Source organism: Taurulus bubalis, assembly GCF_910589615.1.
Source record: "Taurulus bubalis genome assembly, chromosome: 14".
NCBI classification, from domain to species: Eukaryota; Metazoa; Chordata; class Actinopteri; order Perciformes; family Cottidae; genus Taurulus; species Taurulus bubalis.
This window is the reverse complement of record NC_136602.1, coordinates 7736143-7756347: the sequence shown is the minus strand read 5'-3', so window position 1 is coordinate 7756347 and position 20205 is coordinate 7736143. Positions and strand designations below refer to the sequence as shown.

Below are 20205 nucleotides of genomic sequence, written 5' to 3'. Positions count from 1 at the left end.
CACCTTATGTCCGCAGACAAACAAAACATTTGAGTTAAGCATTTACAATCTCAACCTAAAAAGGTTGAAAAGAGAATGATTTGATTGTCGAAAAGTCAAAATAGTTTGATTCATGAACAGTAAAATAGTTTGAAATATGGGTGAAATTCATATCATCTATGAGGCATTGTATTTATCAAGCCCTGTGTCCTTTAAAAGTGTAAACAGGAATTCTCTGGTACTGCATATTTGCATACTCAAGTCATGATTTCCACTGGACAGTCTGGATAACTGATGTTTAAACAAATGATTTGGGATAAGTATGAAAGTTAGGAAGTATTGAAGGGGTTCTTGATTTTCACTCTTATGCCGTGTTCACACCGGACGCGACGCGTCCACCGCGGAAGTTTACTCGCGCGAGTAGAAAGAGGGTGTTCACACCAAACGCGAATTCGCGGCGCGACCAAAGGGGCGTGGCTTAGCTCTGTTGCTTGCCTCTGTGAGAGACAAGCGACGAAGCTTTCATTTCCGCTATCGACCATGGAATAAATAACCACTAGTTCTGCTTTATACTTGTTGTGGAAATCCCAAACATGTCGGAACATGAAACGCCCTCGTATTTGGGTTCATAACATCATCCGTAGCCGCACACAGCTCGGTGAATTTCACCGACTCCTCCAGGAACTGCGTCTCGTGTATCTCCGTAAAACGATACCGATTATGCCATCCACCATGGAAATAACCACTAGTTCTGCTTTATACTTTTTGTGTAAACTCCACATATGTCGGAACATCAAACTCCATGGTGTCTGGGTTCATAATATTATCCGTAGTCCCACAACAGCGTCTCAATGAAGCCGCTGTCAGCGCTGGTTCAGGCGGAGCAGCAGCAGTTTCATTCAGAAACGGGGAGACGGCGGTGGTGACGGGCGGAGCTTCTCAACGCTGATTCTCAAAGCTGATTCTCAACGCTGATTCTCAACGCTGATTGGCTGCCGCAACTTTGCGTCACGCGATTTCTCCGCCAGAGTTGGGAGAATTTAACTCACGCGAATTCGCGCCGCGTCCTTCGCTTTGTTCGCCCCAGGTCAAACGTTCTGTTCGCGCTGCCTCCAACGCGTCTATCTCGCCGCAGCGCATCTGTGGATTGACTGAACATGTAAACTGGTCGCGCCGCAAATTCGCGTCGCGTCCGGTGTAAACACGGCATTACACCGTCCTCAAAATTGGTGACTGCTTACTAAATGATCAACTAAACTAAAAACTAGAGTAATTACTTACTTAACGTAGTAAATCTGAACTAATCAATGGGTTGAATGCAGACGTACCTGCGCAGCCTTTTCCATCCGTCTGCTGCTCTTGCTGTTGAGCTCTCGGAGCTCTCGCTCTGCCTCCTCTTTCTTCAGCTGGGCCTGGCTGAGCTGATATCGAAGATCCACAAACATCTAGAGATGACATGAACTTATTAAAAACAGCCAGTTCTTTGATTAACAATTATTAATTCCTATCGATTGTTTCATCATTTGCCATTGGTTAAAATTTAATTTGTATAATCTTATTTCCTATCTTTACCTCGAAAGGTCTTACTGATCTAATGTATGGCATAATACTGATGCCATTAATATTCTACTATTTACATGTTTACTGTTCATATATTAGTCATGTTTACACTACACTATGTGCTCCTATCATTTTTAGCATCATAATTTATCATCAACTTAATTATCAATAATATTGTTAGAAAACATTTAATTATGACGCACAAACATTTGAACATTTCCTTCCTCTTTCGCCCTAACCCAACACAGTCAGAGCTCATGGTCGTCAATAGAAGAGAAACTAGAGTTGGTATAGATTTGGTGTCTTCAAGACACTTCAGCAGGGTGAACATCTGCTGACATGCAATGCTTGAACCAGAGTCTTCCAAACCTTGCAGCCCACAAGGCCATTTTATCAGTGCTTTGCTACCAATTACATCATTTTGCAATATAACCTAGTTAAAACCTGAACTAAACATCTTCAAACAAGGCTTGGTTTTTACCTCACCTTAAACTCAATTATATATACATGTTCCAACAGCGGAGAATAAATACTGAAATAGATAAACCGTTGCTGCCACCCAGTGAATTTACAAAAGCACTACAGGCAGTAGAGCCCACACCGGAGTATCAGGAGTGTTCTGAAGAGACATATTCTTTAAGTACTGGTCTAGTGTGCAAGCACTAAGAATACATACATGTTGACTTAAGGTTGTCTTGCACAATGCAGACAGTGTACCTTGGTATTGTCTTGTTCCTGGCTGGTAAGTTTGCGAAGAGTATCTTCCAGCTGACTGGTCAGTGAGCTCTTGTCTCTGTGAGCTCTGTCTAGCTGTCCTTCCAATTCAGCAACATGCTGGGAGAGGCTGGACACCTGATACACACACAATGTGTTATTAGTATTTCATGGAAAACTAAAAATGGCAGCGTTTGCTCTTTACAGCAACTTCGGATCTGCCATAGTGCATGGATCCAATACAGTTCAGTGCAATAAGTGTTGCATATATTATTATTTGTCTTATCAATCAAAAACATGTTAAACTTCTGCCAAACAATTTAAATATTTCCCTGTGGTGGTTGTTAAATGTCATAGAAGTATGAGGGGTGACGTTTCAGTTTTCAGTATTTCAAAAGCAACCAGAACGGTGGATTGGAACTAGATACATACACAATAGTTGTCCAGACACACAAAAGGTGAATAAGTAAGCTTTACTGTCTGTGCCAGCTCCTCCCTCTGTTTGCGGGCCTCAGCCCGACCCTCCTCTCGGGCCTCAACCAGTCTCTCCTTCAAGGCCTGTGCTTCTCGTTCTAGTTGTTCCCGAAGTCGAGCCATCTCCCTGGACAGCTGCTCACACTGCACCTCGACCTGCATGCATACAAACAGATACAGAGGGTCTGTCAGAGGTAACCCACCTGCACACACTAGGAATAGTTCACTTCTATTTTAGAGGACAACTCAAGAGGAATATTTTAGCTGAGGGAAAGAGCTTTACAAATCAAACAAACATACAGTTTGAGACAACACCGCTGAACAATTGTGTATTTATAGACCTAATGTTTCTCTGACCCTGGCTTTGTACAGATTTGCTTCTTCCGCCATCTCCACAGCCTGCTTGACTTGGAGACAAGCTGACCACTCCCTCTGTTGGGCCTCCTGCTGACTCACTCGCACGGCGCGCAGAGCCACCAGTAACTCATCACGCTCCCTAAAAGAAAGACAAGAAAATGCACGACCAGCTTTAAAAAATAAATTGTGGATAATTTTTTCTTTGTATATGTAATTCCCTTTTTGTATTTGTGTGTTACAACTGACTTTTTGAGTCTGTCAATAGCCTGGACATGCAGGTTTGTGTGAGTCCCAGCCAACACTGCTTCGTGCTGAGCACACTTCAGACACAATCCTGCCACACGAGGAGCTCCATCAGCTCTCAGTGCATCTGCAGCCAGTTTCTCCCGGTGTCTCAACCGATCCTTCACCTCCTCACACTCCTTCTGACTGACTGACAGATCCTTCCTATAGTTGAAACAAGGAGAAACAGAGAGGGGAAAGGAAATGACTATTGTTCTTTTAATTAAACAATAAAAAAAAGAAAAGGCCATAGTCTGGCTATGCTGGCTTCACAGCTGGAGTACACTGACCTGAGGGAGATGACCTGAGCCTCCAAGCTTTCAATCTGGGCCTGGTAGATCACTTTCAATTGTTCCTGATAATCATAAACATGTTAAGAATAGACTATGCATGTACCCTTGAAACACTATGAATTAGTCGATGGAATTAAAGATGATGGGATGAGATTCTGATTTTACCACAATCTTCGATAGCAACAGTATGTTTTGAGCAATAGAAATGTGGAATTGAATGCAAAACACGAGATGGAAATGCAATTTGGAAATATATGCATTTGTAAAATTATTTAATATTTCAACACATCCTGAGAGCATTAGCCCAACATTGCTTGTCGGGAATAAATACTGTGATTATGCAGACATTTCATGACATGCTGACCACCATGGGGGTTGGAGACGAAGAACTGAACAATAACATAATAGAGCAGAAATAGAGCAGAAAGCCAATATATAATCCATACCAGTTCATTTTTCCACGTGGTGTATTCTGCTTTTTGCTGCATGCTGTGGCTGTTGGCTGCCAAACTCCCATTCACCTGCAGAACACATCAGGACAGATTACACTTTTAAAGATCTTTATTACATTTTACAAGAAGAAATATAGTTTGTAATAAATATGGTACGAATGTACAAACATTTCGTAAAGCACAAAAATCATTAAAAATATTTTAACACACAGACAGACATTACCATGGAGTTGTGGATTGTGTATTCTTTCAGTGATTCATCCACAGCTTTGGATTTGAGTTCTAAATGAAACTTCTCATTCTCCACCACCACCACTCTGATCCGCTGTTTCACCTCGTGCAGCTCCTCCTGAACTCGTGCACACAGAGAAGTGAATCAAAACATATCCAAACTGGCACAATAGTAAAAAAAAAAAAAAAAGGACTGCAAATATAAACACACACAAACTCATATTTGTGCACAGACCTTGCACAATTTGACTTCAGCTTCAAGGTGTTGGATGTAATCTGACTGGTTGTGAATCATTGGTACCAAATCCTGAAAAGCAGGCAAGTTGGACCGTCCCTCCTGCTGTACTCTCTAACAGAAGAAAGAAAAGACGGAGACAAACGCAACAGAATGGCAAGCAAAATATTAATATAATGGAAAAGTCTGAATGATTTACCACATTTAACTATTTAACTATGTATAAATCATACCCTAGCTTGATAAATCTGTAAAGCGTGATCTTTAGGTTGAATGCATCGTCATATTTAATCATGCAAAGCTGCTCACTCTACCTTGGATGGAGACTGTTTTTTTGCAGGGGTGAGAGGAGAGGGGATTTCTCTGCCCTGCTTCAGTAGAAGGCTCTTCAGCTGATTAACTACAATGCCAAAAGACACAGAAACAAGCATGCGCATACACACAGGAAGATTTTCAATATGACTTTGTATTTTGTCAGTCAACAAGACGATGAACAGGGAAATCTCTAGGTGGTGTACTATTAAGTCTTTTCAGACAGTCGTCCCACAACTAATCACTGGATCACCTGCTTCGCTCTGTGTCTTTTGGCTCCATGCAGCCTTGTCTTCGGCCATGGTGACAAAGAGGCTGCCATCACGGCCTCTGGGCTCCTCCACCTCTTCTCCATCAGAGCTCAGCTGCTCCAAAGCACTGCTTAGCTGCTGTATGCTCTGGTTGGCCCGCTCTGAAACCAACACACAGTCATGGACACCGGGTCTCACACAGTGTATTATTTCTGTGCCCCAGACAGTTTAGTTGGTGTCTGTGAACCGAAACACTTGCCCACTACCCAAATTAGAGAGAACAACTTGTGAAATCACTGGGATGTATAACAAGCTACTTTTTCCATACACAATTAACCAAACACACATTTGATGGATACAAAGGTTTTCACATTCAAATTATTATTTATTGTTGAATGAAATAAAAGCTAAACTTCATCATAGGTAAACAAACAAGTAAACACAAATGGGTCTTTTCACAGCAGACATGTTGGCATTTCAAAGTAGGAATAGCACTGGTGTCATTAGCAAAATTAATGATGGTGGCTGCACGGTATTCAGCTGGTTTTCTGTGTCCACACAGTCATGTGTTATGGGACCATCATGTTAATATCACACCTTGGTGTCCTGGCAATTGTTTTGCAAGACTGTTAATACATTGTAAGTATAGCATTAGCTGTCTGAAATTGGAGCATAACACATTAATATCTTCTTGTCTATAAGACAAGCCAATTAATTAATATCAAGACGCTTGCTTGTCGGTTGGACTGGGAACCAACAACAGGTGGCAGTGACGGGACGTTATACATCCCTCTTGGTGCTGTCGTTTCAATGACATACCGGAAAAGGTAACGCTACGACATTAGTTTAATTAGCTAATTCATACATTTTGTTGACGGGAACTTTTAATACACCACCATAGCGGTGTGTTACATTAAGCTAAGCTAACTGACACGTTAAGGTTAGCTAGCTTAACGACTATACCTTTAGCTGTGAGAACTTAATTAGCTAGCTAATCATTTAACAACTTACGTCTCAGCTCCTTTTGGTAAGCCCCTAGCTGCTCCGCGTCCTCCTCGTCTGAGTCGACCGGTTTCATTGATGTGTAACTAATGTTAAATCACGCTATACTGCTAGCGTTAAATAAACATGCTCGGCTGAGTACAATGTTTACAACAACCGTAATGCGTCTCGATGCTCAACGATGGAGCGCTTGTTTTGATGCACCTGCGTGCACCGACAGGAGTGTTCCTGTCTCCTCCAATGTTGATACCTTCAAGACCGCCCCGATGCGTGTACCGCGAAAACATAAAAAAAACGAGGCAACCAACCGCTAACGGCTCCTACTTCCGTAAACTAAGGCAGATGCCGGGAGTTGTAGTCATTGTTTGTAGTCACAAATGTCACAACGTTTACGTCTGCGCCACCCTGTGGTGGATATGGTGTACTGTAATTCATACACTACATATACAGTATATAGCCTAAGCAGTGGTGGAGTGTAACTACATTTACACAAGAACTGTGGTACTACATTACTTTACTTGAGTATTTCAATTTGATGCTTTTCGTAGCCCATATTTTGCTGACATTAAAAACAAAGGCTTCTTTTACCTAAGTGATATTAGAAACAAGGCCTCTTGTAAATTATCACAGTCTGCTATTGCAACTTTGATGTAAGTAAAGGACCTGAGTACTTCTTCACCCCGGAATAGAAGTTACAACATCATACTTCTCTCGTTTGTGTTCAGCTCAAGTTTGTTCCTCATGCGACATATGCGTTATTTCAAGGCCAGCATAACATTTTTTTCACCGTTTAACTTCTTTAAAAGTTTCTTGTATGGATTCTTTGTCTCAAGACAAAACATTTTGACAAGATGCAACTTGAATGTGTTTCTGCAGCAGATATATGATGCAGTATGAACAACTAGAAAGCAATATAACTAGTTACTAAATCAAATAAACAGCTTGAATTGTACAAACGGTTACTGTAAGAGTCCTGTAGCTGAAGGGTTAAAGATCACCTGGTGTGGCTGTTTGGCCCCTTGTTCAGTGCTTTGCCATGTGTCACTTTCACTTCTCTTATCTTAACTTGGCAGAACAGGGTGTCATGTAAACAGAATTGAAAGGGGATAAAGTTGTATACAAATACCTTAAAATACTTGTGTGGTACACAGACTTATGTATATTTCATCAGGGGACTCTCAGTACTCTCAGTGGGGAAAGTGGCCTCCAGTTCCAAGCAAAAATGACGCAGACGAGGGAGTTTTAAATGACATAGTTACAAAGTAATTAGTGTGTGTGTGATATTGTTCAGTGGAAGGGTGTATTTCATCGTCTATCTTTGTTGCTGCATATAAAAGGGTCAAACAAAGGTAACCATGGATACAACCGCTTCCTATTGCACAATAACAGATATCTTCCTGTTGAATCAGACACAAATGTAGTTTAGATTTTTGCAACATTTTATTTTTCAACAGAAGCGGCAGTGAGTCAGACTTTGTGGACGTGCTCCGCATTCACTGCACGTCAGTGTTTTTTAACTGATTTAACCTGCATCAACAGATTCATTTTTGGTCAATTGAGTCTAATATTATTTTAATATTGTCGAGGCCTTGTGTCACAATCTAGATTTATGACCTTTATGAGTATTGGGTGGGACAAAAAGTTCACAGAAAGTGGTTGTTTTGGGGTCAGTATCTGAGCCATGTAATCATAATAGTGGATGCTCATTTTTTTTTAACATTTTGTTATCGCTACTTCAGCGTAGGATATGAACACCCGTCTCTAGTCCACAAAGGCAGGGTTGTTCATTTTTTTCAAACGTATTTTTGTGGAAATTCTTATCACATCCTGAGAGAAATCAATTAATGCTCTGACAAAAAAAAATTGTAATTTAATTTGACCCGAAAGTCATGATTGGACGTGCCTGTCACATTCTGCCCGTACACTCTTTGCTCGTCTCTTGGCTGCTAGAAAGCTGTGAGTAACAACAACAATGACCTTTGACTTTGTGAATTTCTTAGATTTAGCAACTTTTGGAACGACTGATGCAAGCTGCTTTCTTTGGACTACTCACAAGGTGCACGTTTCTGTGAAATCAATAAATCTATCAGCACCAATCAACTAAAGATCTTCGGTCATGCAAAGTTGGGGTGCACCTCCATTACGTTTGAATTCTTATCTTGTAACTAACGCACTTGCTTCGCATAATTATTTGTTATAGAGTCTGTATGGGAAGGTTTAACCACCGCATTTAGTGAAGCGCTCGCACGTCAAGTGGAACGGCGCTCGTCTGCAAAGGAGCAGTTACACAAGGGAGTGTTTGCATGCCGGGGTATTTCCAGGAAACCACAGCAGCTTACCAATCTGACTGTGGTAGAGGCTGTAGGTTGATGAGAAAGCCCACGCATACACTTGCAGCCCCACACTTGTTAAATGTCACCTCTGTCCTGCCATGTATAATTATAACATATTCCCCACCTGTCACTGCCAGATCTCCCCTTGCTCCGAATTCCCCCCTCCCACTGCACTCCTGAGTGAACTGTGTCTTTCTATGAGAGGGTAGGGGTTCCCTTTTTGTTCCTTTCTTTCTTTCTTAAAAGCATGACGGCCTAACATAGGCCTGGAAAGAACTGAATAGTGACGGAAAAAAAGCACCTAAGAGAAGCCTCATCATTTGAACTTTTTTGTATGGAAATGTGTAACAATGAGAAAAGAAATAAGAACAACGGAGGCGGAATAAAAGAGAAAAAAAAGAAGAAGCGCAAACCCAGTTAAGCATCTAAACCAGGACGGAGTGATCAGTTATCTGATGACTTTTGCAGCACCCACTGTACTTCCTACACTCGAGATGGATTCGGTGCTGTTAGCTAACAACAGTTTTTTCCAGCAGAAACAGTGTGGGGCAACACACAGTATAGTGGAGAGAGAGATGCTGTAATAGGAGTGCAATGTTGAAATCTCAAAGAGCACACACGAGCACACTGCATGTGCAAGGGCGCAACATGGTTGTGTTGTGCACACCCATTTTCCACACACAGACACACATACTAGAGAGACAAGAACCACAGACAGATTTCAGATTTCTTAATAAAAATAATTCATTTCAGGACGACATATAAATAATTATTGAATCACACAATACAGATATCTTGATATGAATAAATACTCAACAAATAAAACCAGGCTTTTTTTCATACAATACCCTATTGTCGAAAGGTCACATAGAGAAACTTCCACACAGTTTGCATGTTTTGTTACACCTTCTGCGTCTACGCGGTTGTTCATCCTACTGTTGGAATGTCCCTAAGCGAGTCGGAGTACCATTCCTAAATGCCTCAGCAGCTTAGACAAGTCATGTGCAACTTATGTGATCTCCCTCCCAGTCGGACTCAAGTCAGTGCCCCGAAACCTAGTTAAGGGGTCCCGATGAGCTGACCACAAATTGTCCTTTAATTGATTAAGGTTCGTCTAGAGGTGATTAAAGCACACAGAGATCTACGTACAGGCCGTCAACAGGTGGGCTGGCCCGACAGCTTTAGATACAGTTGAATGAAAAGGCAGACCGAGAGCCTGTTTGTCTATGCTTTTACTAACTGAAGCCACAGATGGACATCTGCCTACAGCAGTGGAGCACTTTAGCAGAAGCACAAGGGGAATAACTGTTCCAGTTGATATCACATTTGAGATTGTTAGATAAATGTTTTACGCTTGAGGTTATCGCTGCAGATTAACATTTCTTCGTATTTTCGATAAAACAGGCACTCGTGAAAAGATGGTGCCTATTTGGGGATTTTCCACATCGAGCTTGATAAACTCTAGTCTGTGGTTACACAGGGTTGGAGATGTCTATTTGTGGCTCTCTAGTTAGTTTAGAGTGTTTCAGGCTGGTCATTTTTAAGGAGGTAACAACAACTGTTTGGCGGTTGATGGCACATGTATTTTTTTTTGGCAGAAACAAAACCAAATATATCAAAATACATTAAAAAAAATCCCCAAACAAAACAAAACAAAAACAGGAATGTCAGTTTTGCGTATTCCAGATGCACACATGCGTGCGTTCTGTGTGTTTGTGTTTTGTTGGAGATGAGGCATCGGGTTGGAAGGTCCTACAATATGGACCAAGATCCATATTCACAAAAGCATTTTATAGGTGGGAGCACTGATCCAGGATCACTGATCAGTGCTCTTCCGGTCCATAAAATTTCAATCACTACTTAAAGGCAAAACTTATCGAGGATCAGCCCCAATACTGTGCTGTTGTAGCAGCACAAAACACATTCAGATAAACAAGATTAGCCAAAGCAGGCGATGGGGTTGCTCTTTGACGTTTTGAAATTGTCGCCTTGGCACATCCAGTGGGGTGGAGCAGAGAGGAATGCATTTCTCTATGGGGTTTGTTTACCTACATACCACCTCAGGCTGGAGGTGGGGCGCATACAATCTCACAGAGCTGTGTTTGCATGTGCATGTGTGTGCAAATGTGTGTGTGTGTGTGTGTGTGTGTGTGTGTGTGTGTGTGTGTGTGTGTGTGTGTGTGTGTGTGTGTGTGTATATATGGTGGCAAGGTGGTTAATCACCCGTCATTATGTTCTCAGTTCTCTTTATTGTCGGCAATCCCCTTCTGACAGGACTGGAGCTACTACATTTGTGTGCGCATGTGTAGGTATGTGTCGATGCATTTCTAGGTGCTTAAGTGGTCAGTAAACAGCAAAACAACGTCCAAGGCAACAGATCTGTTTCGGAGGAAGGAGAGGGGAAATAAGAGGAAGGACAGGAGGAATAGAAAGAGAATGAATGAGTCCTGTCTCTACTGTGTTCTCCGCCTTCTGACACTGACAGCATGTTGGCTACAATGGAGAGGCTTGTATTTCTATACATGTAGCACCAAAACTAGCAGGGGCCTGCCCTGTCTGTCTTGCACTGTGCAGACAAAAGGTCTGTTCTTGCGCTCCATATCAACAATCTCATCGACGTCATATAACAGATAAGTAAAAAATACCGAGTTTAATTTGCCTCAAAATATAAACTGCTTTCGACTGACAAATGGAAGAAAATTAAGTCTTGATCATTTTTACAATATTGATTGCAAGAGCTTTTCTCGGCATACCTTTGTCTTTATTTGGAGGACATATATGAGTGTTTGTGGAGAACTAAGCTCAACAAATGGTGCATACCATTTAATTTTGTTTCCAAGCGCTTCACTTTGGCCCAGTGTGGTTTACTTCTGCTTACTACTTCCACAGATTTCTTGCTGGGCTTCCTCAACTACTGCATCCCTCCTTCTACAGGGCAAATGCTAGACAGACAGGCAGACAGATACACAGATGTGTTAAGACAGACAGACGGCGGGTATAAATCCTTGGCTGTGGTCTAGAAAGCAATGTCAGATGCTTCTCGTTATGTCAACATACAATCATTTTGTCCGGCACGATTCACGACGTACCTCTAAATACATATTGTACACAAGAGTTAAGTCAGTTGCTCTGACATGTAGCCAAACCTCTCACCGTGGAAGTGCACAGGGCACATCAGATGATAATAATTGCACAAAGAGGTATTCTGGAGGCCATGTCTACTGCGCACACACACACATCACACATTCACCCCCCCTCCCGCCCCCCCTCCCGCCCCCCCCCCCCCCCCCCCCCCCCCCCCACACACACACACACATGCACACACTCTCTCTCGCTCTCTCTTCACATTCTGAACGGGGGGTTTCATTTTCAGGCCATAAGGTTACTAGTAGTCACTAGCTAGTTAGTTAGTTGGTTAGTTAGTATCAGAGGTGCATTGACTGGCATGGGGCGCCAACAGCAGGGCAGCGGCTCTAGCGTGATAGCGATGTGTCATCATCGTGGTTGTGTGGATGTGCATGTGGTCAGCCGCGGTAAATCTGTTTGAAGTGGTCACACTCGTTGCAGTAGCCCTGTTTCTCTTGGTTGGCGTAGTGGTCGCAGCCCTGCGTCCGGCACCGCTGCTTGGATTTTTCTTTGGGCGCCTGCGCCCGTCTGCCCGCCTCTCTGCCCTGGCCTCGCGTGTGGCACTCGGGGCAGAGGTCTGTGCAACCCGGGGACACATTACTGCAGCCACTCCGCCGGCACTGAGTCTGAGTCTGGGTCTGGGTCTGGGTCTGGGTCTGCGTCTGGGTCTGGGTCTGGGTCTGGGATTGCTGTGACGATCTGGGTTTGGCTGCTCGTTCACGCTTTATGAAGAGAGAAAGAGAGGGGACGCAAGGGGGAAGAAGAGAAAGGTCAATTTGGCAACTGCTGTGGACCAGCAGGATATTTAAAGTTGAGATGAACAAGAATCACAGAAAAATAAAAACAAACAAAATAAAACAAACGACACAAGGTATGGCAGACACCTACCATGACCAGAGGAGGCGAGGGTGGTGTGCGATGTGCCACTTGGTTGAGCCGTGTGCTTTGCTCTTTGACGTAGCACTTGTCGCAGTAGCCCTCCAGCATTGCCTTGCCAACTGCACCACACCCAGGCCCTCGACACCGGGAGGCGTTCTGGAAGCCTGCCTCCACACCATGCCGGCTCTGGACTGGGGCGGCGGGAGGGGTCAGGTCTGGAACAGACAGTAGCCAACATAAGCAATGTCCCACATGATTTGACTTTTGAGAGAAGAACAATAGAAGTACAACTAAACATAAAACAACCATAATTCCTATGATAATAATAATTATAATAATGCAAAACAAATTCACATTTTGTTTAACCGTGAAGAGCCCTGTAACATGACAGAAGTTTCAGGACTTACGGTGGTTGGTCTGATAGTCTACGTAGCAAATAGTGCAGAAACCCAACTTCTCTGGCGTCCCAAAGAACTGGCAGCCGGATCTTTTACAAGGCCGTGCCAGAGGGGCTTGCCAGGCTGAGGTGTGCCCCGGGGTTTGGGTGGGGCACGGCCGCTCAGTGTCCCTGGCCTGGGTCCAAGCTGACGACGAGGCCTCAGTCCTGGGGTTGTTCTGCTGCGGCTCTCCCCTCTCCGGAGGCTGCTGTCTCTGCATGCAGGGTGGACACAGGCCATTGAATATCCTGAACGCCTCCTGTCTGCACATGCTGCAGCGCTCTGTCTCTGTCTCGCGGCCCCCCCACTGGGTCCAGCCGGTGCCCTGGGCCGGGTGGGGGACCGTAGGCCCCCCGTTGGGGGCTGGGACTCCTGGAGCAGCTGTTCCTGCTCCAGGGGGTCCAAGGTTCTGCCTGGAGTTGAAGCAGCGCTCGCAAAGTCCGTCATGCTCCACGCTGAGGGTAAAGAGGCAGCCGGGTGTCTTGCACTTCATGGCATGAGTTTCACTGTACAGGCTGAGGCTGGGAGCGGTGGGCGGTGCCGAGCGGGGGCTGGATACCACCACCACCCCTCTCCCAGACGTGGAGCATGGGGGGCTGCTGCCTCGGGCTCCTCTGGAGCTCACCTCAGTCTCTGATCCCACAATCACTCCCACTCCACCTTGTACCCCTCCCCCCTGGGTCTGCACGATCCCTTCAATCCTCAATCCTACACCGGTGGTGGCCTGTCTCTTCTCAAAGCATTCATGGCAATGAGGCTGCGTGTCCACGGAGACGTAGAAGGTGCATCGCGGTGTGGCGCAACGGATCTCGATGAGGGAGAGCTGCGAGACGGAGAAGGGCGGTGGGCGCTGTGGCTGGGCGGCCCACGCCAGCTCCTTGTCCTCCTGCCAGCGCTGGTACTCGTGGTTGACAAGCTGCAGGTAGTCCTCCATCAAATTCATGTCTTCAGGGAGGTTGCCCTCATCCAGCCTGGGAACAGACACAAACAATGTGGTTCTTAAACTGCACTTTTTGTGATTTGATTTCTTCAGTTAGATTTCTAAGTTAATATGGTTAATGACATTAATGTGCCTATTAGGTTTGGAGAAGTTAAACCAGCTGTGTTACAATGTCATCAATCATAAAAATTGTGCCTCTTCTTCCCTAAGTTGCAACGTGCAAAACCACACTTAACAGTCAGGCCAGGACAGGGATATCAATCTTTTACTTTTTCTTCTTCTTGTCTGTTTATTTCTTCTTGTCTGTTTATGGGGACAGAGTTTATAATATTTAAGTACCGTGCAGCATTGATGATCCGAGTGGTGTCGTGGCCCAAGCCTATGACGGGGATCTCTATTAGCAGCAGGTAGTCCTTGAGAAGCCTCTCCCTCTGTTGCTGTTCTTTCTCCATCAGGAAGTGAACCTTCAGCTCCTCAAAGCCCCCTCGTCCTGGGTTGATCAGCGGTACTGCTCGGATCTCTGGGAAATACAGACCAAGATGTCACATAGAAATAAAAACCAGAGCAACTTCACATCAGGGCTCTTTGTTGTGTCAGCTCCATAACACGTCTCTTCTTGTTTCTTACCTGGGCCGCTGTCTTTAATGGTGATGAGAGGCGCAAAGTGCTGGGAGTCGTAGCCGAGCACGATTGGGTATTTGTAGCACTCTGTGGGCGGCCAGTGTAGTGGCAGATAAATCCCACCCACATTCAGAGGAGAGATGGAGGAGCCAGATTTCATACTCCTGACCACCTGGTCTGTTGAAAGAACAACGATTGAAGGATTACTACTGATTTAAAGATAACTGTCCAACAACAAGTTAAATGTTTTTAGTACACATCCTATGGAATTTATTGTTGGCTTGTTTCGCGGTTAAATCAAACCTTTCAGCTTCTGAAAGTAGGTAAAGGATTTTTATTTTTATAGATTTTGATGAATAATTTGATTAAAAGTGAAAAACTTGTATATACTTTGCAACTTCATTGAGCGGAACAACCTTTAAATAAAGTTTAAACAAGTTTCTGCTTATTTAACCTCCATACATTTATTAAACACAACAACACAACTACATCCACTAACCCAAATAGATAGGAAGTGATACAGTGAAGTCAAACACTATGAGCAAAGTGTTGAGGCATGTGGAAGGAGATACCCCCACCTCCTTTATGGCTGAAAGACATGTTGAAACGAGACCAGCGGGTCTTCGCTGGCTGACAAGGAAACAATAAACATACTCTGAGATGACAAAAAGTCCGTACCTGCGATGACGATGATGGGTCGACGGAGAATGTTGGAGAGGACGAAGATGTGAATGTCCTCCAGAGAGTCAAACTGGAGGCCGTTGCTACCGGAGGCTGGAGACGCCATCTTTACAATCTTTTCCCACTCCTCCTCCCAGTTCTGGGACAGCACACAGACAAAGAGTGAGGATGGACACACTTATGATTACACTTACTACATTCCATAAAATATTTTGTCAGAAGGAAAATAAGAAGAAGGATGTATGCATATAATCTGGCTTGAACTATTGCATGAAAACAAAAAATATATTATGCTATATTCTTTTTTGCAAGGGTGCAATAGACATAAATAAGGATTGAAATTGAAGGACATGTATGTTTTATCTCAGGCTTCTTGCATCTGGCAAAAATATTTATGCAAAGTAGCGAGGAAGACTTTTGACATAGATCTGCTCTAATCTTCATACCATCGTGGTGTATCGCAGTCCGGTCTGTGTGAACTCTTGGGACTGGAGCAGCTCCGCCTGGAAGCGAGCTCTGAAGACGCCAGTGTCCGTCTCTTTTAAAACACCATGGAGGGCTTTCCGAAGCACCAGGTCCGTGTCCTGAACGCCCAGCATGTACTGAGAGGTCGCGTGGAGCAAACAATTCCCGTCTCCTATTGACACACACACAGAGAAAAGGCAGGCAAGCACATACAATGTTTGAACTGAGGGTGGTTGATTTTGTACACGGGACGTAAACTAATACAATTGTGCGCACGCACGCACACACACACACACACACACACACGCACGCACGCACGCACACGCACACGCACACGCACACGCATACACACACACCTAAAGTCTGGGGATTTCCAGGCAGTCGGGTCAGTTGTCGCACTATCCGGTATCTAGACTATTATATGAAGCTCACATGTCTGAAACTGTGCAAACACCACAGACAAAGCTGGGCTTTTACCCTGCTGGCCCTCAATATACTTGAAATAAATTTTAGAACAAATGAAATGCAGCTTCTTCACTACCTTAATCAATCCTGAAAATCTCCAACAATTCAAAGAAAACTGCTTCCTCTATATCCTACAAACCGCCAGGGAGGTAAAGAGTTTCTAAACTGGAATTTGTGTGTTTGCGCGTGTGTGAGCAACTAAAAATCCTGGAATTTGATTTAGTCTCCTATGGCAATGCTGGGTCTTTTTCTCATTGTGAAACAGGAGAGCTCATGTTTGTCTATGTGTGCGGCTCTGAAAAACCCTGTTGCCACACAAAACACAGGAATTTCCCAGAGCTAACTTCTGCCTTGTGTGCGTGTGCGTTCACCTCCTATGATCCCAACTCATCAATGTCTCTCAGCTGGTCCTGGACTTTCCACAGGGGCGTGGCTTGAACAGGATGGAATGCTATCTTTTGAACTACTGCTATCAACACCCAATAAAGGCTGTGATTAATGACCGTTGAGATAACATGTGCACTCACAGGCACAAACGCATACAAATGTATACAAATGCAATGTGTATGTTCCGTCTACCATCATGATCTGTTCCGTAAGGTTTACTTGGCAAGAGTTACACACCTTTCTATGTACAACATTGCTGCATCAAATAGCAAAAAATCTGTAAAGGAAAGGTTATTTAAATCATAGCCCGCAAGACAAAACGTCTAAAATTAGTTTAGCCGTTGTAAGTGTCATGCCCTAGGACAAACTGTATCCCATTTCTCAAAACATTATCTGTAGTGCGAGAGGATGGTAATGTGAGATGCAGTTGTTTTTTATTCAACCGAGGGAACGTCCCACTGTACTTTGTGAGAGAAAAAAACAAAAAACATCACCTCTATTTCAGACTAGCTAGCTATTGTTGGCTTTTGGCGTTCTTGCGTCACTCTCTAGTGAGAAAAGGCATCCTGAACAGCATCATCCTCAGAGGAGATACACAGGCACAAGAATAGGCACAAAGGCCCAAAACACGCATGTGTAATCAGCTCTTCCTGGGCACAAAAAACACACAGACGTTTGACCCTCAATCGAGCTGCCTGACGAGTGACGACTAAAGATGAAAGACGATCTGCTGGTCACATCAGTCTAAATACAGACACTTCCTCTGTGGCAATCTGGGACACTTCCTGAAAACACACCAGCATACGACCGGACTTAATCCTCATCTCTCCCCCGTGCAGGTGACATCAACCACAAGGTTGCAACGTGGTGCTTTCCAATGCAAATTTATGTTTGTGGCACACGCCATCCACTCTCCCACTCTGTCTCCAAGATGTCTTGTAAAACTAAACAAACAGCACTGGCCAAGACTGGTTTTTGCTTCTGCTTTTATATTAGAACTGGAGATATGACATAATATGTTTTTATCAAACACTGTGGATACCACATTAAGAAAAGTAGTCTGTCCTTATAAGGGAGAACACTGTGGCGGTGTGTGTGTCCTCTCTGCTACTACAGCATGTAGACTGTTCAGCTACTAGTGTATTGTAGCTGAACAAATCCTGCCTGTTGGGGACACATGACAGACATGGGATGCTGTTTGGGAAAAACCCTCGTATGCGTCCTAGACATTCAAGACAGAAGACGCACTGAATAACGCGCGTCTTCACTCTGTGAAAAGGTTGCATTACAAACTGGAAAGCCGATGTGACCCCGTTATTTTTAATTGCTGGGGAATTAATGCTTCATGAGGCTGTTTGGCTTTTATGATGTCAGTTGTATTTCTTCTATACTGTGGAATAAATTCAGGTTTTGGGAAGATTGAAAGCTTGGAAGCTACTGGGTCCATTTAGGTCCCAGACGAGGTGGAAACTGATCTTATTGCAGTGTTATGACTCTGAGGAGATTGATTAATATGGCCTGCTCTGACTGGATGTTCATTGACAGACTTTTGCTCTCTCACGTACTCTCTCCGTATGTGTGTCTGTCTGCCGAGCTCCAGTGACTCAGCAGCAGTCAGTCAGTCCTCTGTGTGTGTGTGTGTGTGTGTGTGTGTGTGTGTGTGTGTGTGTGTGTGTGTGTGTGTGTGTTTGTGTGTGTGCACGTTGTCCGTCCTCTGCTCAAAGTCACGTCTGGGTCCTTCAGAGTTAGACGCTCTGGCGTCTCTGTTAAATTCTGTCTCATCTTTATGACATCATCTTCACAAGCCAGGATTTTCCGTTCAGGTTACTGGCAGCAGAAGCCAGAAGAGTCAGGGGTCTTTCTGAAGAGGAACCATGTCTTGACGAGAGTTCCAGAAACTCCTCTAATCATTACTAACTTACTATTAACACACATGACACACAGCAAGTTCCTCATCCATCCAGTAACTGTTCAAAGTGAATTATGAGATGCAATCAAAACAGGAATTTCGCACTGCTTAGTGTTAATTGCTTCCTATGAGAAATAAATAAACTATTTCCTCTGGAAACTCACATGTTTAAGACAAACCTGTCACTCAGCTTGATTTCTGTTTCCGTCTTCTGTTGTGAATGCTATGGCTGATGCTTCCCTTCAAAAACAGTTTTTCCCTTCATCTGTAAATAGACCATGAGTCTGATGTAAACACCAGATGTGTTTAAGTTACTGAAATAACTTAAACACATCTAGATAAAGAGACAGCGAGAGGCAGTCGGATTTGGTCAGATTTGCTTTAACAAGGCCCGGTGAGTCGTGACACAGTCACAGTCTCGAAGACAGCGACGTAAAGCGACAGCCAAGACAAGTGGGGAACTAAAGGTAAAGCTATTTGAGATGTTTAAATTTAAACTCATTTAAACATTTAAACTCCTGACACACACAAACACACACCACACAACCCCCTACACAGAAAAAGAGGGGACACACCCCTAAGGTTGTAAATGAAAATCTGTGGAAATAGTCAGGTCTGAAACATCATCGACAGTAAATAACAGTCCTCCGAGTGACGCCAGAGAATTTCCCAGAGCTCTGATCAGACGTAATCAGGCCCGGGTCTGAATGTTTGCCGACCCTGGGATGTTCCCGTGTTACAACATCCACGTAACAGAAAACTTGACTTCGCAATGGGCTGACTGAACTCAAACGCAGAGTAAAACCGAGAGGGGCTGCGAAATGAGTGGATGTGAAAGCGGAATCGAGTCCCTCCATTGTTGTCATTTACAGTAACCCTGCTTGTGAGTAATGACATCTCAGAATTTACATATCAAATAGCCCTGACTCACAAACACGCACCTCCTCGATCATTGAAAATGAAACAAAAGCAAAACACATCCTCCGCCCTGAGCAATGAACATTACTATAGTTCATGAGAGAAAGGAACAAAGGGTTGACATCAGCTCTGAGAACAATTTGTTGAATTGCTTCTGTTGTTGCACTTTGTGTTAAAAGTCGCCCGCGCCTCCCGCTCCAACAGCATGCATTTAAACTCCCAACTTGTGACAAAACTTCACCAAAAGGCTCCAGACTTCATGGAGCTTAAGTAAGGAAATCATAGAAACCAGATTTAGTGGAGATCAGCAGATCTTTCTTACCATTGGTACGTAAAGGCACCATCTTCTTCACCTCCCGACACCAGTTGAGCTTCTTCTCCTGCTCCAATGAGGCCTGCATGGCTCGGTCCAGGATGGCGGCCTGCACCACCTCCATGAAGGCCTGCGGGAAGTGGTTCATGGCAATCATCTCCAGTGTGTACCGGTGCATACCACGCAGGTGGTGCATCAGGCCGCTGCTGGCAGCCGGCTTCACCACGTCGTTGGGCACTCGCTGACGGATCTTCACCGCCTTCAGCAGGTTGGAGACAAACAGGAATTTGGGGAGAAAGTTCTGACCCTGCGACATGGCGGATGAGTGGCCAGGTGGATGGAAGGAGGGGAGGAAGAGGAACGAGGAGGAGGAAAAGAGGAGGAGGCACCAACCACCGCTGGCCCAGCAACGTGGAAACTGGATGGAGAGAAGGGGGAGTGGGTTACTTCACAGTACAGAAAAGAATAGACCGGTGGGACTGGTGGGAAATTTTCAGAAGAGATTCCCCTTCCTTACTAACTATGACTTAAGGCACAGCTTAATTTACTGTTTGTTCGGGGAAACCACCCAACACACAGGATCATCTCA

At 44.3% G+C, this 20205-nt stretch overlaps 2 protein-coding genes across 2 annotated transcripts in view; both read right to left on the bottom strand.

Moving 5' to 3' along the window:
* Positions 1–6218, bottom strand: part of sdccag8 (SHH signaling and ciliogenesis regulator sdccag8) — a gene marked incomplete at its 5' end in the record, with an annotated part of 43429 nt that extends 37211 nt beyond the window's left edge. The window contains 12 exons of the mRNA XM_079229701.1: positions 1308–1424; positions 2257–2391; positions 2731–2883; positions 3085–3223; positions 3331–3531; positions 3657–3721; positions 4106–4180; positions 4335–4460; positions 4578–4691; positions 4892–4977; positions 5143–5301; positions 6152–6218. Of these exons, the coding sequence (XP_079085827.1) occupies positions 1308–1424; positions 2257–2391; positions 2731–2883; positions 3085–3223; positions 3331–3531; positions 3657–3721; positions 4106–4180; positions 4335–4460; positions 4578–4691; positions 4892–4977; positions 5143–5301; positions 6152–6218 (1437 nt within the window). The remainder of the gene's footprint in view (positions 1–1307; positions 1425–2256; positions 2392–2730; positions 2884–3084; positions 3224–3330; positions 3532–3656; positions 3722–4105; positions 4181–4334; positions 4461–4577; positions 4692–4891; positions 4978–5142; positions 5302–6151) is intronic.
* A 5685-nt stretch (positions 6219–11903) lies between these two features.
* tnfaip3 (tumor necrosis factor, alpha-induced protein 3) lies at positions 11904–19932 on the bottom strand (the record flags this gene model as incomplete). Its single annotated transcript, XM_079230183.1, has 8 exons — positions 11904–12323; positions 12490–12695; positions 12888–13888; positions 14197–14377; positions 14485–14655; positions 15157–15298; positions 15606–15796; positions 19626–19932. The coding sequence occupies 8 exons, from the start codon at positions 19930–19932 to the stop codon at positions 12000–12002; spliced, it is 2523 nt and encodes an 840-aa protein (XP_079086309.1). The 3' UTR covers positions 11904–11999.
* Positions 19933–20205: the final 273 nt, after the last annotated feature.